General features: G+C 38.9%; 1 protein-coding gene across 1 annotated transcript in view; it reads left to right on the top strand.

Moving 5' to 3' along the window:
- The window catches only part of fj (four-jointed box kinase), an 86,931-nt gene extending 71,078 nt beyond the window's left edge, over positions 1-15,853 (top strand). Inside the window, exon 4 of the mRNA XM_019059336.2 lies at positions 12,159-15,853. Coding sequence (XP_018914881.1) covers positions 12,763-14,181 — 1,419 coding nt within the window. The 5' untranslated portion in view covers positions 12,159-12,762 and the 3' untranslated portion in view covers positions 14,182-15,853. The remainder of the gene's footprint in view (positions 1-12,158) is intronic.
- The last annotated feature ends 276 nt before the right edge of the window (positions 15,854-16,129 follow it).

The raw sequence follows: 16,129 nt of genomic DNA, 5'->3' as shown, positions 1-16,129 counted from the left end.
ACCATGGAAATGCAGATGTGCGTGCATCTACCACACTTGAAGAAGGGAAGAAAAACTGCAAACTCATCGACTTGAGTTTTAAAATGCGCTAAATACCTTACGCCAGTAAAAATATATTCGAAGTACGAGCAAATTTTTAACGCAGGTCAAGGGAAAGGCTCACTTTCAGGGTCGCTCACTTTTCTATACCTGCGTTTAAGTCTCTCAAAACATTTCATCTTAGGTTGAGGAGTTGGTACATCCAAATTGGACTACATTTTACAAATTTGGAACTACAGTCACTGGCTCATTTGTTAAAACACATATATATGTCTGCAAGGAAACTAATGTTCCATACGTTGTTTTTAAAATAAGCCAGAAATTGTAGTTCCTAATTGAAAAATGTAGTCCAATTGTGATCATGATATCCACATTTTTGCTGAAATTAATAATTCAGTCCAGTAATGCAATTACGATTACTCTTAGAAAAAATATGGGTTTTTGTCAACCGGAAAAAGTGAGCAATGTATTTTGTGGCACAATGTTTTAATTGCGACTTTTAAGAAGTAGTTATAGGGCACCCTTAATCATTCACTTTCACTTGAGAACTCCTTTTTCTCTTCTTCCTTTCTAAGGGATTAAATTGCAATTCGTGTCCTTTCCACTTTCATTTCCTCTTAATATGAAAAACATATTGAGCACGAATACGCCATTCTAAATGTTTCGATAATCATTTTTTGTCCTTGTTGAGCAAATGAGACAAGCAGAAATGACATGACAGGTACAAGTTGACGCTTGGTAATGTTTGAGAAATGCAGCCGAGGACATGGTTTTGTGTCGGTAATTTGAATGAAATCTCACGTATGAAAATAATGAGCTAAGAAGGGCCAATTACCTCTTGAAAGTATACGATATTATGAAGTGTAAAAAAATACTGTCCGGATTAAAGGGGGAAAAGTACAAAAGAAGAATTGAACGGTCTTGATCGACAGCAGTGGGAATTGGCGACGAATCTAAATCAAATTGAAGATGGACTCAATGACCAATTTGTATAGTAACAAACCGAAACCAGTTTGTGATCCTCTCGCCTCACCCGTTTGCTTTGCTGGAACCTTGCGTGGACGCAAAAATACCAGCGTTTAATGACTGAATAACTCGACTGACCATTAAGGAGATTATTACTGTTCAATTCTGATTTTCCGTATCCTTCGCATGAATTCAAACTATATGATTAGCAAAAGTTCGGCTACAATTTCATATATCGCGGTTATTTTCCATGTTTTCAACTTATTTTCCAGCCGATAACATGTAATTGTTCGATGCTAACCCAAAGGACCTCTTTGAATTGCATGCTTTTGCGTTATACGTGATTTCAGCATTTATAAATTCAACACGTAAGTAAAACTGCGTGTAATTCAAGTATACTCATTGCAAAAAGACAATGATTTGTTAATGTTTTCTTCTTAAAATTGCTTCTAATAATGCTCTCTAAAAATTTGAATAAACAAAAAAAGGAGAACAAACCCCCTTCAAAAATATTTCACTTTTTATTACATAAGCATAATTAAAAGCATGAAATCCTCATTTTTTACGTTTTTGAAACTTTAATATCTGCTAAATAAAAGGTGATATTCTCTGCAGGGCTCAGTTATTGCATGTAACACATTTTTTAAGTATATTAATTTGATCGCCATTTAATAGGTCGAGTTTGTAAGTCGTTTGTAGGTCGAATTTTGTTGTAGTAAGAGTTGTGGACCTCGAGCTTACTTCACCACGTAAAAAACCCCTATCTATGAGTAGGTAAACATATGAACCATACGCTGTTTTTAAAATAAATCAGAAATATAGAAATTCGCTGTTGCAAAATATAGTCCAAATTTGCATAAAGAAGCCTAAATCAGTGCTTGAAGGTTGGAGACTTTAACGCACGAGTAGATATGTAAGAGACTTTGCTATAGGGCGAAACACTTTTTTAGTGTATTTTCCGAAGGAAATACACTAATTGTGGCTCATATAGAGGGTTCGCAAGAAAAATATTTCTCAATAGACTGCTCCAAGCAGAAAATGGAATTCACATCTAACAGTTCGTCGGTTATCATCTCCAACAGAAAGGAGGAGTTGCGTTTTGGGCCTTTTCCGGCCCCACCTGGATTTTGCTAAATGTTTCATATTTTCAAAGTACTAGTTTTAGGTAGACTCTGTGCCAAATATTAGACCGAACGGAGCCCATGCAAGGGCGCAGCAGCGCCTCAAACCCAAAATCCTGGAATCGAAAAACAATTATTTTCGTCAAATTTTTCGACTGTTATCACTCTTCCAGCACATGATTCTTATGTATTTTTTTGCGTACTTTTCGTTTCTGGCCTTTTTAAAGGCCTCCGATAAATTTTAAGGGGCCTTATGGCCCATTGTTGCCATTTTTGGCCCATTTTTAGGGGTTTTTTCCATTTAACACATTCAAAACTCAACTTAATCCAAAAACTGTGTACATTTTTAAAAAGTACGTAAAAAAATTAATAAATAATGTTCAGTAAAATTTTTTCCTATGTTGCCAAATTTCCGAGAAAATTGGTCCCAAAGTGTCGAAAACGGCAAAAAATCGATAAATCGCCGCGTCTAAGGTTCAAGAAAGTGGAGTACATTTTTCATACTGTACCAGATAACAGCTCTTATCCATCCATACAACATACTAAAATATCATAGTTGTACCTGGATTCCCACGATGTGAAAATTGACCGAGATGTCGATTTTAGCGGCCTTTTTATACTTGAAGGCAGCTCTTTTGAATGTTTTTCGACCTTAGTCACCCTCTATGGGTGTGTACTATATGTATTTTTCTACGTACTTTTCATATCTGGCCATAAAAATGGCTTCCTGTGAGTTTTAAAAGGCCTAACGGTCCATTGTTGCCAATTTTCACCAATTTTTAGGGGTTTTTTCAAGTTTACGTGTGTGAAACTTAATTTAATCTAGAAACCGTGTACAATTTCGGAAAGAACGTAAAAAAATACATAGAAATGTGATTTGTACCTTTTCCCTACGTTGCCAAATTTTCGAGAAAAATCGTCCTGAAGCGTCAAAATTGCCAAAAATTGGATTAATCATCACGTCGGAGGTTCCAGGAAGTGAATTATGACATTCATGTGGATCGTGGGACACTTTCTCCACGCATTTTCTGTTCTTCGGTATATTTGGCCTGTAGCAAGCATCTTGAGAACCAAGGATTATCTCGAGGTTACAGGAATAAAGAGGTGAACTGGAGTGAAGGATAAAGTAAAAGCACCTTGAGGGCCCGTTTTGTCACGTTCATCTGCGCCATTACATGTTCCTTGAGATGCATTGCAATTTTCCATTTTCGATACGTTATTTGTAGTGAAAAAAAACTTGAAATTCACTTCCTGGAACCTCCGACGTGATGATTAATCCAATTTTTGGCATTTTTGACGCTTCAGGACGATTTTTCTCGAAAATTTGGCAACGTAGGGAAAAGGTACAAATCACATTTCTATGTATTTTTTTACGTTCTTTCCGAAATTGTACACGGTTTCTAGATTAAAATTAAGTTTCACACACGTAAACTTGAAAAAACCCCTAAAAATTGGTGAAAAATTGGCAACAATGGACCGTTAGGCCTTTTAAAACTCACAGGAAGCCATTTTTATGGCCAGATATGAAAAGTACGTAGAAAAATACATATAGTACACACCCATAGAGGGTGACTAAGGTCGAAAAACATTCAAAAGAGCTGCCTTCAAGTATAAAAAGGCCGCTAAAATCGACATCTCGGTCAATTTTCACATCGTGGGAATCCAGGTACAACTATGATATTTTAGTATGTTGTATGGATGGATAAGAGCTGTTATCTGGTACAGTATGAAAATGTACTCCACTTTCTTGAACCTTAGACGCGGCGATTTATCGATTTTTTGCCGTTTTCGACACTTTGGGACCAATTTTCTCGGAAATTTGGCAACATAGGAAAAAATTTTACTGAACATTATTTATTAATTTTTTTACGTACTTTTTAAAAATGTACACAGTTTTTGGATTAAGTTGAGTTTTGAATGTGTTAATGGAAAAAACCCCTAAAAATGGGCCAAAAATGGCAACAATGGGCCATAAGGCCCCTTAAAATTTATCGGAGGCCTTTAAAAAGGCCAGAAACGAAAAGTACGCAAAAAAATACATAAGAATCATGTGCTGGAAGAGTGATAACAGTCGAAAAATTTGACGAAAATAATTGTTTTTCGATTCCAGGATTTTGGGTTTGAGGCGCTGCTGCGCCCTTGCATGGGCTCCGTTCGGTCTAATATTTGGCACAGAGTCTACCTAAAACTAGTACTTTGAAAATATGAAACATTTAGCAAAATCCAGGTGGGGCCGGAAAAGGCCCAAAACGCAACTCCTCCTTTGAGAAATTCAAAGAGGCCGGTAACACTCTGTGTAGATTTGTCAGCGATTAGGCAACATGGTGAACTGAGAAGATTCGGCGACAACTACCATTATTTTTATCGGTCTTTATTTATGTTGAGCCCATTTCATTGGTTGTTTACATTTCACATTCTTGTCCGATGCTCAAAATGACCCGGTATTATCGCTAACACGGCCCACCATCGCTCCTTCGTTTGATCCGTCATAATCAGCGTTGACGAATTTCCTTTATAAATTCGACGTACCTAAGTCTGACTCTTTCTTCTCACGGATTAAATCAAGGTGATCCTTGATCGAGCAAGAAAATTATACCAGCTTGCTACTCCGAATTAATGAGTATGGCGTCACCGTCACATATTGGAATATTCGGGCATTTCGTTCTGTGAGCATCCCTTGTTCATGTGGAATCAATAAGTCGTGGCTATTGCATACATTGTGATTTGATCTTAAGATTATATTTCGTTCTATGGGCTTATTTTATCTTTCTCCTTAAAAGACTGCCATTTAGATTCTTTCCCCTTTACGAACTAACCTTACCAGACTGCTTTAAAAACGGTACTTAAAGTATGTACTGTGATTTTATTTTTTACAGTTTAAATATAAAGGGAATTTTCATAATTACGGAAATTACTTACTTTTACATTATTATGAGTCCCTGCTCTCATGCTAAATCATAAATAAGAACAAAATGAATTAAACAAATAATAATGATGTAGTGTGCGGAGCTGGAGCAATAATAGAGCAAAGTAAAAGAGAGAGTAACTTGTTGTATCAATTTTAATTTGTATTGAACATAAACAGTGTCAGACGGTATGTAAAACTTAAAAATAATTGCAATTTCTTCAGCTCTTTAATCTCTAATCGTGGGATACGTTAGTATCGAAGTAACGTATGCGGTTATTAACAAATGCACGATGGGCGTGGTGTGGCGCGGTAATTACCATCACATTAATTACAATTTTGTGAAGAGAACTCTGCAAGAATCTCAGGCCAATTACTTACCCCGAAAAGTTGTTAGAGAAGTTCAAACAAAATTAGATCATAATCCGTCAAAATAAAGAGTGAAGTTAAACTAATGGCTGGAGGAGCGGGGGGGCTGGAGATTTTTACTCAAAGTGAGGTTAGGAATTACCGCTGTTGGATTAAGAACCATCCACGGCCGGCGTTGCATGTTCCATGGTACCTTGACTGCGTCTCCAAAAACCTATCGTCCCGACCGTGCCTGTGACACTAACAGAAAGGAATGCACCGCCTTTATAACTTGTTGATTTCATTTTTTTCCCCTTTTAATTCCCCCCTGTTCCGTTCGGCAAAAAACTGGAGGTGGTGCGGAGCGGAGGGTGGAAAAATAAAGAGAGGTGAGGAATGCCGTTTTATTAGAATACGTTTAAGCCGATACCATTTCAAAATGGAATATTTAAGAATCCCAAAGACGCGGCTATCCGCCACACCGGCGCGTCACTTCGTCGCCTCGACCCTGTCAAGCCTGGCTTTTTTTTCTCTTCTAATTTTCTCTCAATACATTTTCATGTAACCTTTATGGAATCATTGTATCGTTATAGCGAAAAGCAACAAAGCAATTAAAATTCAAGCGATTTCGGTCAGCCAAAGCTAAATGGTTTCGGAGTTTAAATACGTGGCACATTAAGAGACGTCCACGCCCCTAACTCCTCCTTGAAAAGAACATAAAATCGTGATGTAAAGCTCGAAGCTATTTTAAATTGCATCAAATTTGTTACTTTTATTAATTTCTTTCATTTAATACCCAACGAAATGGAAAACGCGTGAAATTTAAATTTTAAATCCGCCGAAGTGGTCAGTCACAATATTATAAAGGAAAGGGAGATAGGGAATTCCTCAAGATAGGAACTTCAGCTGGAGAAAAATTTGTTAAAATTAGCGATTTATTTTGAATACACCCTAGTTTTTCAGCTCAAAGTTTTTCTTAAACTGCACATTGCTGCGTGCAAAAATTGTCGCCAAATCCTCGTTTTGCAGTGAGCCATGAATGCGCTCTCAGGCTCGCTAACTTTTTTTTGCATAACTTAAAAAAGGATCAGGTGTTCTCCGCGACTACTTAAAACTGTAGATTCTAGACAATGTGTCCGCTTACTTAGCCTACTAATCCGATGATTTCTATTTCCTCACGCCGTGGAACGGAAGACGCGTTTGTATTTTTCCCCTACAACATGCTTTTTCCATTTTGTCGCGTGAATCGTGTAGAGGGGAAGGAAGAGCTTCCTTCAGGAACTAAGAATCTTGTCCCTCATCGTGGTCGTTTAACCAAAGCATACTCCTTTCCTCTTAATCTAGCGCTGAATTAATATACTTTAGTTTGACAGTTTGATAATTCTGTAGTTTATTCTGTCAGTAAAATGTTTTAACTGAATATTCTTTAATAAAAATTACTAATTTTTCGTACAACATTTTGACGTTAAATGAATGAGTGTAATGACTGAAAGAAGAAGGAGAAAAATAATTCGGCGGAGATGAGTCAACATAGCGCAAATAACACCGACTCTTGGTGCCATAACAACGAATATTAAATATGCAGCTGCTAATTAAATGTTTGTTTTGTCGTTGGAGCGTTGCCATTTCTAACACTAAAATCCTAAATATATACGTTGATTTGAGTTTTCTCGCCGTAACCAATGAAGTTTCTCGGGGAATTTATCAAATTAACCTAACATCAACCATCCATCCATATGTCCACTTCTATAAATCTTGACCAACCGTATGCAAGAGGGGCCAAAGTTTACGTAAAAAAAATTTAAATAGATAATTTTCGTCGACTAGGGTTGAAACATAAAATTGTGAGATTTATACCGAAAACTGTCTTTATTAGTATCCTGAAGAATATGTTATGAGCGACTGCGTTAATTTTTGAGCCAACAGAGGGTGCAAAATTACACTATAATCTAAAAATTTTGTACCCGGACTATGGCAGATCAGAATTTTAATCAATTCTTTCTCAAAACTACTATTTTCGAACAGTAAGCTTCAAACCAATACAATGTCGATTAGTTTTAAAATTGTTAGGTGTCTTTTATCCTAAAATGATCTTAAAACACTCTTTTATGGTCTGATATCGATGAGATTCTGATTTATGAGGGATTGAGTTCGTTTTTTTACGTGAACGGTCACAATAACTCTTTTTTTATTTATTTATTTATTTATTTATTTATTTATTTATTTATTTATTTATATCTCATGACTACCTCGCTACCAGTGTTTTTTGGAACAGGCTCTGCATAATGAAAACAGTAAAGAGTAACATATTCTTTTGTTTGCAACTCATTAATTCGGAGCCGACATTTGATTCCGGAAATTTTCGAGAAACGGCATCCCTGGTGTTGCAGGTTAGCTGAGGTCGGAGCTTCATTTGCAGTCATGATTTATGAAACAATTTAAAGTCAAAACATGTATTATTTGTGTGTGTATATTTGTGTTTAGCGACGTGAATGCGCGCGCTCGCACAATCACGCTCGCCTCTTCTGCGGACCTACGTCTCTTTTTGACCGTCACATTCCGAGCCTTTACATGTCCTTTTGTCCGTTTTATCGCGTCTTTGACCGATATCTGGGACCCGGCGGTTGAGGTTGCTGATAGTCTCCATTGACACACTGAACTTTTATCTGAGGTCTGCATGGGAATAATGGGCCACTAGACAAGGTATAACCTAACATGTTTCCTCTTCAAAGACGAGGAAAATGAATCAAGCAACGAAAAGTCTGGAATCAATTCTTGAGCAAGCTATAGATGTTTACAAAGTATCATTTATGGCAAAAACACAAATTACGTAATTTGTATGATCTCACTTCCATTCGATCTGGATTGAAAATGCTCGTTGTCATCTCGTTTGGAAGTTGACCTCCCAATTTCTCGTCGTGCACTGGAAAAAAAATCCGCTTGGATCTAGAATCCAGACTCTTGAAAACAATGACAGGAAAAAATACTCTTGATCCAATCAGATTCTCACTTGAATCAAAAGGAAATCCGCTAAATTTAAGAGGCTGGGTTCTTGATCTAAGCAAGAATCCGATTGAATCGAGAGTATTTTTCCTTGTCATTGTTTTCAAGAGTCTGGACTCTAGATCCAAGCGGTTTTTTTCCAGCGTGTGAATCTTTTTCTACATCAGATTTTAAAGAGGCAACATGTGAACGAATGAATCTTCTTGGACATTTTTCTCCTTTTTTTATTTCAGTATTATTTTTGCAATGGTTGGTTAACTTATTCAAAATTGTCAAAATGCACTTTTCCGGTAAAATTATGAAGGAACAAATCGAAGCTTTTATTTTCACGCTTTTGGTGATCTCCTTCTGTTGTATTTCTGCGAAATATTTTTTAAAAAAAACCCGAATTTTTTTCCAGCTATATTCTTAGAATTTTCTTGATTTGTTTAAAATTGAGAGAATGATTTAGGCCAGCGTTACGCAATCTAAAAGTAGGGCGTAGGGTTGCTTCACGAGTGCGTTACGAGGAGCGGAGGGTGGATCGAAAAATCGGAAAAATCCGTTACGTATTACCTGAAAGGCCCTTAATGGAGATGTTGCATGTGTGAGGAATTTGCGATTTGACTGTTGATTATTGTGTAAAATTTCGCGAGAAACACGATGGTGCCACTGGTTTTCTCTGAAATCAACTCCCAAGCTCTAGAAAAGCTCTTAAAATGAGGCCAACATGGAGGAGATATCCAACACTATCCTGAGAGACCACCTCTACATCAAGACAAACTCTCCATGCAAAGATAGGAAGCAAATACATTAGCAGGGTTGCAGTGTTTTCAGTCTTAGAGTCCCCAAATAAAGTTGCAGCCAATGTATTTGCTTCTTATCTTTGCATGGAGAGTTTATCTTGATGTAGAGGTGGACTCTCAGGATAGCGTGGGATATCCCTCCATTTTGGCCTCAACCTGAGAGCTTTTTTTGAGCTTGGGAGTTGATTTAGAGAAAACCAGTGGCACCATCGTGTTTCTCGCGAACTTTACATTAGAATCAACAATCAACTCGCAATTCCTCACACATGCAACATCTCCATTGCAAAGGACCAAAATTTCTTTGAGGTGGGCGACACGTGGAAAATCCGGATTTTCCGGGTGGTGAGTGCCCCGGTCGGGGGAGGACGCGTCTAGCGTCACGTCCACGTCCACGTCGACGTCTGCGTCGCCGGGCGAAAACAGATTGGACGATAAACCTAGAATTATGACTGGCCGATAACATGCGCACGCATACGAATTGATGGATTCCGCCTGAGCATGCATCTGTTTGCGATGTTCCTACCTCGTAACGACCCGTTACCGTCGCCGCTCTTTGAGCCGGGCTTTTTTTCCTTCCCCCTACTGCTTTCGTTCCTGCATCGCGCATTGTGCGTGCGCGACCGCGCGCGCTATCTGGTGGCTCTAACGGTGGCCTATCCGCACATGACTTCCTGTGACTCGAGCAAGCTTCGGCTTCGCGGAAAACAGCTTTTTTTCAGCCGCCGCGCATTTGTCAAGTCACATCCGAAGGCCTTTGAAATCCCCACACTCTAATAACGGATCGAGAACGCATGTTGCAACATGCGCCGGGTGGATATTTCTCTTCGCGGCCTTCTCATGCGTCGTGCGTGCTACAAAAAACGTCCTCTCCTTCTCGTGTATTCCCTCTCTTTCCAATATTAATTGTTTGCGGTGTTCGATGAGATTTCTTGCTCGCTGCTGAAAAGGTCGCAAACCCGATCATGGGCCAGTGTCTTATTTATGATTATATCTATTTTTTCCTTCGTCAGCTATTCATCACCTTTTTTAGGTTTCTGAGCGTTCAAGGTTGTTGCTTCCTCCTCGGGGCTGCTCCCATAATATCCACCGGAAACATACCATGATCCGGAAAATAACACTCAAAGTGAAAGAAAATCAGCAACTAAATTCAAACTTCTCCAACTTTGTGGAATGCTGTTCACTATGATTCTGCTTATTGAAATTATTTTTGAATTAATACTAGGTGGTGTGACAGCAACACTCTAAAATACCAATGCGATGAAATAAGCTTGAACTAAAATAAGCTTCTTTTTTGACGTAGTTGCGTCGTAATTATTGATCATTTCTCCAGAAGTCCGTAACTTTTCCTTTAAAAATCAGGCATGGGAGTTTCTGGCCCAACTTCTCTGTACATACAGGACCAAAAATTAGGGGCTAATCAGAGACACACCATGAAATAGCTTTTCTTTATTTAACCAAAAAACACATTCAGCAAGATCTATTTGCTTGAGTTGATTTTTTCTCAGTTGAGAAAAAATGAATACGAATGCTTTCGTTCGGAGGAAGCGGCCAATACGGTAACTTAGGCCACGTCATGGCTAAGATGTTAGCTAATCTATGCTCACTGTCATCTGCTAATATTACGATGCTAATTCGTTGGAGGCTACTTTTTCACTTCATCCTGCACAACATAGAAATATTCGCTGTCCATAAGAAATTCATAAATAAATGCATAAGCTGTGGTAGAAGATAGTTGAGAAAACATTCCTCGTACTAATCTCTGCATTAGGTTCTGACATCGCCTGTTCTAAGTACATCTAATGCACTTAAAGTATTAAAATGAAAAGAAAGGGGAAAACAACACTTTCGAGACAAATTCAAAGAATGTTGTAACTCGTCCAGGCAGCGGAAAGAATTTGAACACGGACAAGTTCATTAAACAAATGTAGAAAAATCATCAAGGGGCTTTGGTAAAAATGCAAGCATGTGTACATTCACTTACTTTTTGAATAATAATGTCGCATTAAATTACACTTGAGATTTAGTAATGAGGATGCATCGTGCAAATTCACGTATGGGATTAACGTGAAAAAAAATGGTTCATAGCTTTATAATTAGGACATTTGTCACGAGGAACCGGCTTATCATAGAGCCAACTATTATACATTGGGGCAAATAATTTTCTCAAAGTATGAAATTAATTCAAAACACGACAGTAATAATTTCAAATAAATATTTTGTGGGTTCATGCATGGTGTTAAGTTTCAATCTTTCCGGCAGTCAAATTGTTTTATCAATCGTTTGGCAAATTAAGTTCTCCATCTATTTTTTATGCCTCATTAATATCTGATTGTGTCTTAGTGGGATAATTGCTGTATGACCCCCATCATGCATTCGTTTTAAGTAATTACTCAACGCGGCGTATTTTTTTATGCTACGATAGAATCCCTGGGGCTGTATTTTAGGTGCGATGGCTAACGCATAGTTGAAATTCTGATTACTATACCAGAATCTTCAACTAAATCATCCAAATTTTCTCTCTGAACATATTTTTATTCAAAAATTCTCATCGCTCGATGTAAAGATTTTCTCAGCCCGCTTAGCATATTTTCAGACCGCCGCTTAGAATATTTCAACGGAACTATTTCATTCATAGTCGAACCGGAATTTGCATAAGAAAAACAGACTTATCAAATTAGCCAGTATCAAAAGTGTAAATAGTTTCATATCTTCAAATCTAATGAATGTTTTCCTGGGCAAAAATACGTCCATTTTTTTTGCCATGACAAGAAACCTATTATCAACGAGGGCACGATTTCATGGGTTTTTCTAACGTGGTCGTTTTTCACTTATCCGACGAAGATGCGTAATTAACCAGTATTAAAAGTTGTGAATATTTTCTTTTCTTTCCAAATTGCAATCAATGTATTTATTTCAACTTTGCAGATTCTGCATGCGATGAATTTTATCCGACAGATGAATTAACATCCGAATTTCTTTTGTCTGTTTCAGGAGCTCGCAGAACTTTCACGGCGTGTGCTGAAAGAAGGAACCCAACCGTCGACGCTGACAGAGAAGCTAGCGCATTCCTTCGGAGCGAGCCACCACGGTCGGTGTAGATCCCCCGGATCAATTTGTATCTGCATCCCGACATCGGTGAGCCGCGCGGCCGACTCCGTATTTTAATCACGTCGTCGGAACTAATAACTCCGCCGCTAGCCGAGCGAAGACTCAACACTTGTACACCGCGGCGATAAATATTCACGCCGCTGAATAGGGGCCCTTGTTAGATGCTCACTCATTTCCGAAAATGATTCTCCACCGCTAATATAAACACATGTCACTTTGGGAGTGAGCCGGAGTCAAGTGGTCCGGAGGCGTCGCAACTTGGAAGCGGTGGCCGCGCTAAGTCAACACACTCGACTCGACCCGATCAGCTTGATGCAGCAGCGCCTGGACTACCTCTTCCTCCGAGACGGAGCATTGTCTCGCCCGCGTCTGCCCGGGAGAAGATGAACGCAGACAACCGTCGACCCGTCCGTCGAAATCCCAACCCGCCCGAACACCTCCGCCGCGCGTTTAATCCGACCGAGTAACCTCCCGCTCCCTCCTTTGAATGACGTCACCCGAGGCGAGCACTCTGGAAGCCATGTGTGCCGAGTACACGATCATGCCCACCCTGGCGAGCCAAAGCGATAAGCGCCGACGGAAACGCACCAGACTCCGTCATGCGGTGTTGGCCCTCTTCACGGGCAAGTCCTTGACGAGTTGTGATAGTCCCTACTTCGAGCCGGCCAAAGCCTCCAACATCTCGGTCAAGCGTGCCATCTTCATCCTGACAACGTTGGCCGCCTTCCTCTTCGGCCTCACGGTCGGCATCCTAATCCCCGAGTATGTTCTAGGAACGAGCGTTGTAGAGTATTCGAGTTCCCAAATGAATAGCACTAGTCATATATTTCCCTCCCTCGACCCGGCGACGGTCGTGCGACTGGCCAGGTCGAAGAAGGACATAGTAAATAGCACGAGTTTTCAGAGCGTCTCCTTCGTCAACTCGACGACGCACGGGGACGTCGAGAGAAACTCGATATCGCCCGGCTGGCTGGACGGCGTCTACTGGAACCAGGAGGTCGAGAAGGCGCTCCCCTCCGGGTACTCGCAGAAGGACGCGACCCGGTGGCGGAAGTACGTGCGCACCAGCTCCGTCGTCAAGATGGAGGAGGGCTGCGGCCGCATGCAGAACCGGCTCCTCATCTTCAAGGACGGCACCCGGGCCTGCTCCAGGTACCGCCAGAACACCGACCAGATCCAGGGTGAGATCTTTAGTTTTTTTCTAGGTAGGATATTAGGATTGAAAAATTTGACGCCCTCCACGCTGGCGGTGGTGAAGGCGCGGAGCTCGCTCTGGTCCAAAGTCAAGTCGCAGGCGTCGCTGGCCCAGTGGCACGAGGACCGGCCGGTGGTGGTGACCATGTACCTGCCCGCCCTCGAGCCGGCGTACATCCCGAGCCCGCTGCGCTCCGTCAACAAGCGCCTGCACCCCAATGACGTGGACGGTCCAATGCCCGACATCGTGGAGCTGGCCCAATGGTCAGACCTCATCGTCTTCGACTACCTCACGGCCAACCTGGACCGGGTCGTCAACAATATGTACAACCTCCAGTGGAACCCGGGCATGATGAATGCCTCGGCTCATAACCTGGCTAAGAACGCTGATACCGGACTCCTGGTCTTCTTGGACAACGAGAGTGGGCTACTCCACGGCTACCGGCTTCTTTCCAAGTACGAGTCGTATCATAGCGTGTTGCTTGATGCACTGTGCGTCTTCCGCAAGCCCACCATCGATGCACTGACCAAGCTCAAGACTGATGGAAACGTCGGCTATCTCCTCAATGAGCTCAGTTTTGATGAGCTTGACAGAGAGGCGCTTCCAACATTGCCTGAGAAGAGCATCAGGATACTCAATAGTAGAATCGAACGAGTTCTCAACCATGTCGCCTGGTGTGAGAAACAGTACGCTGGTTCATTACGAAAGTGAATCGTAAATCACACCTATGTAGAATGATTTTTCTGATATTCCTCTTGGTGCAGATTTTGCGAGAAGTTCCGACTGTTCGTTGATTTTTGAGAGTTTTTAGGCTGAGTCTTTTTTGTTGTTTTTTTTTCAAAGACATACACCAGACTGAAAATCTGGGAATGCCATTATCTGAGTAGCTTTTTCCTATTAATATCTATAAATTCAAGAAAAATAGAACAATACTTTCATAGAAGAGAGTTGAATATTTTTCAACATTTCACATTTCTTTCTGTAAGAAAAAAAACATTGCCATTCAAATTGACCCTTCAGGCATTGCTCAAGTCCTTCATTTTCTTATGAGAACTTACTTAGTTTAAACTTAATTTTCTGCACCGTGAATGTGGAACACCACATTTATATTTTAAATCCAGAAGTAATTACTAAGGTGCGATCAAGATAATTTAGTTCTGTAAAATCATGAACAAATCATAACATCAATGGCAAACCTCGATTTGCATGGTGTCAGATTACAAAGCGTAAGTTTGTTAAAAATATTATTTGCTTCATTGCAAACAACGCAAGTATACGTATGAAATTTAACTTTTGTGATTGAAATGGTCACAACTTTGAAATGTTACCAGAATATTGACTGATAATGTACATACTTTGTACCGATTGTAGATTTTGAAATACAAAAAGAAAAAATCAGCATTCGATTGTACATACTGTTAATAGATGGACATATTTTATTTTTTATTGATTTTTTTCACGATCGGTTGATATTTTTTTTATATTGTACATTGAAAGTCGTTCGTTATGTGTGTAAAAAGTTTATAATTTGATGAGATTACGTTAGTATTCGTGCCCAAAGAAAAATGATAATTATGTGTATATTGAATTCTTCTCAATTTTGTCCCAAATACTTGTATATTTTAATGTTCCGCTGTATAAAAGAGGTACAAACACTTATGAATATCTGTTAGGGAAGTGTTAAAAAATTAGTTTATACATATTCAATTTCTGATCCTTCCTTAGAGCAACACATTTGAAGGCAAACATTGCCGCAAATTTCAATTAGATAGTTGATAATGCAGTGTATGTTGCGTCTTTCGATTGAAACAAGATTTTTATCTAAATCGTTGTAAAAATTTAAATTTAATAGCTTATCTTTTTCTTTTTAAACTAGTTTTACTTCTAAACGTAGGTTAAAGGATACAATTTTGGCTGTGAAAAATTTTAGTCCTCCAAATTTTTAAAGGTTTACATAATCTGATTATGAATTTTTTCGAAAAAATTAAAAATCAATAAAAAGTAAGTTTAAAAAAATAAACACATCCTTAAATAGGTAAAATGAATACAAATTGCCTTATCAGAGTTCAGGATCAGTCAGTGTTTATTAACTGTGAATACAATATCAGTGATTTGAAACAATGAATTAAAGTTGCATTTTTCCCGTTTTTCCACAAGATCTTTACAATTCAGCCATGTTCTGAAGACATTGTTTTTTGAGGGACCTAAACGCCTTAATTTTTAAAGTAATTCTATCCAGGTAATTTGTTCGTATTATCAAATTAAAAATGAGCATTCAACAAGTAGCAAATGATATAAGATATGGGCAGTTTTTTGAAAGTATACAACGAAACAATTATTTTAGTCCGTTGAAATGAATATTTTGTATTATAATTTGATTGTAAGATATGTAATAAAATAACTTTTATATTAGTAAAATATATTTTTTTGAAATAAATTCTCTACTTGTACTCATTTATCTTCTTATGTAAAGAAAGATTTCCTTTGACAGTTTATTTAAAGTAAATAAACTACGTTCAACTTTTTGATATCTCATTTTATCGAAACATCATATATATTATTTGATTCTGAGAAAAAATGAAGAAAAATGATTAAAAATCGATTTTTTGAAAAATCTCAATTTCTGCACAAGGTTTTATAGTCACACCATGAGATTGGT

This window comes from Bemisia tabaci, chromosome 6 (assembly GCF_918797505.1).
Source record: "Bemisia tabaci chromosome 6, PGI_BMITA_v3".
Lineage (NCBI taxonomy): Eukaryota > Metazoa > Arthropoda > Insecta > Hemiptera > Aleyrodidae > Bemisia > Bemisia tabaci.
This window is presented reverse-complemented; position numbering and strand designations above follow the sequence as displayed.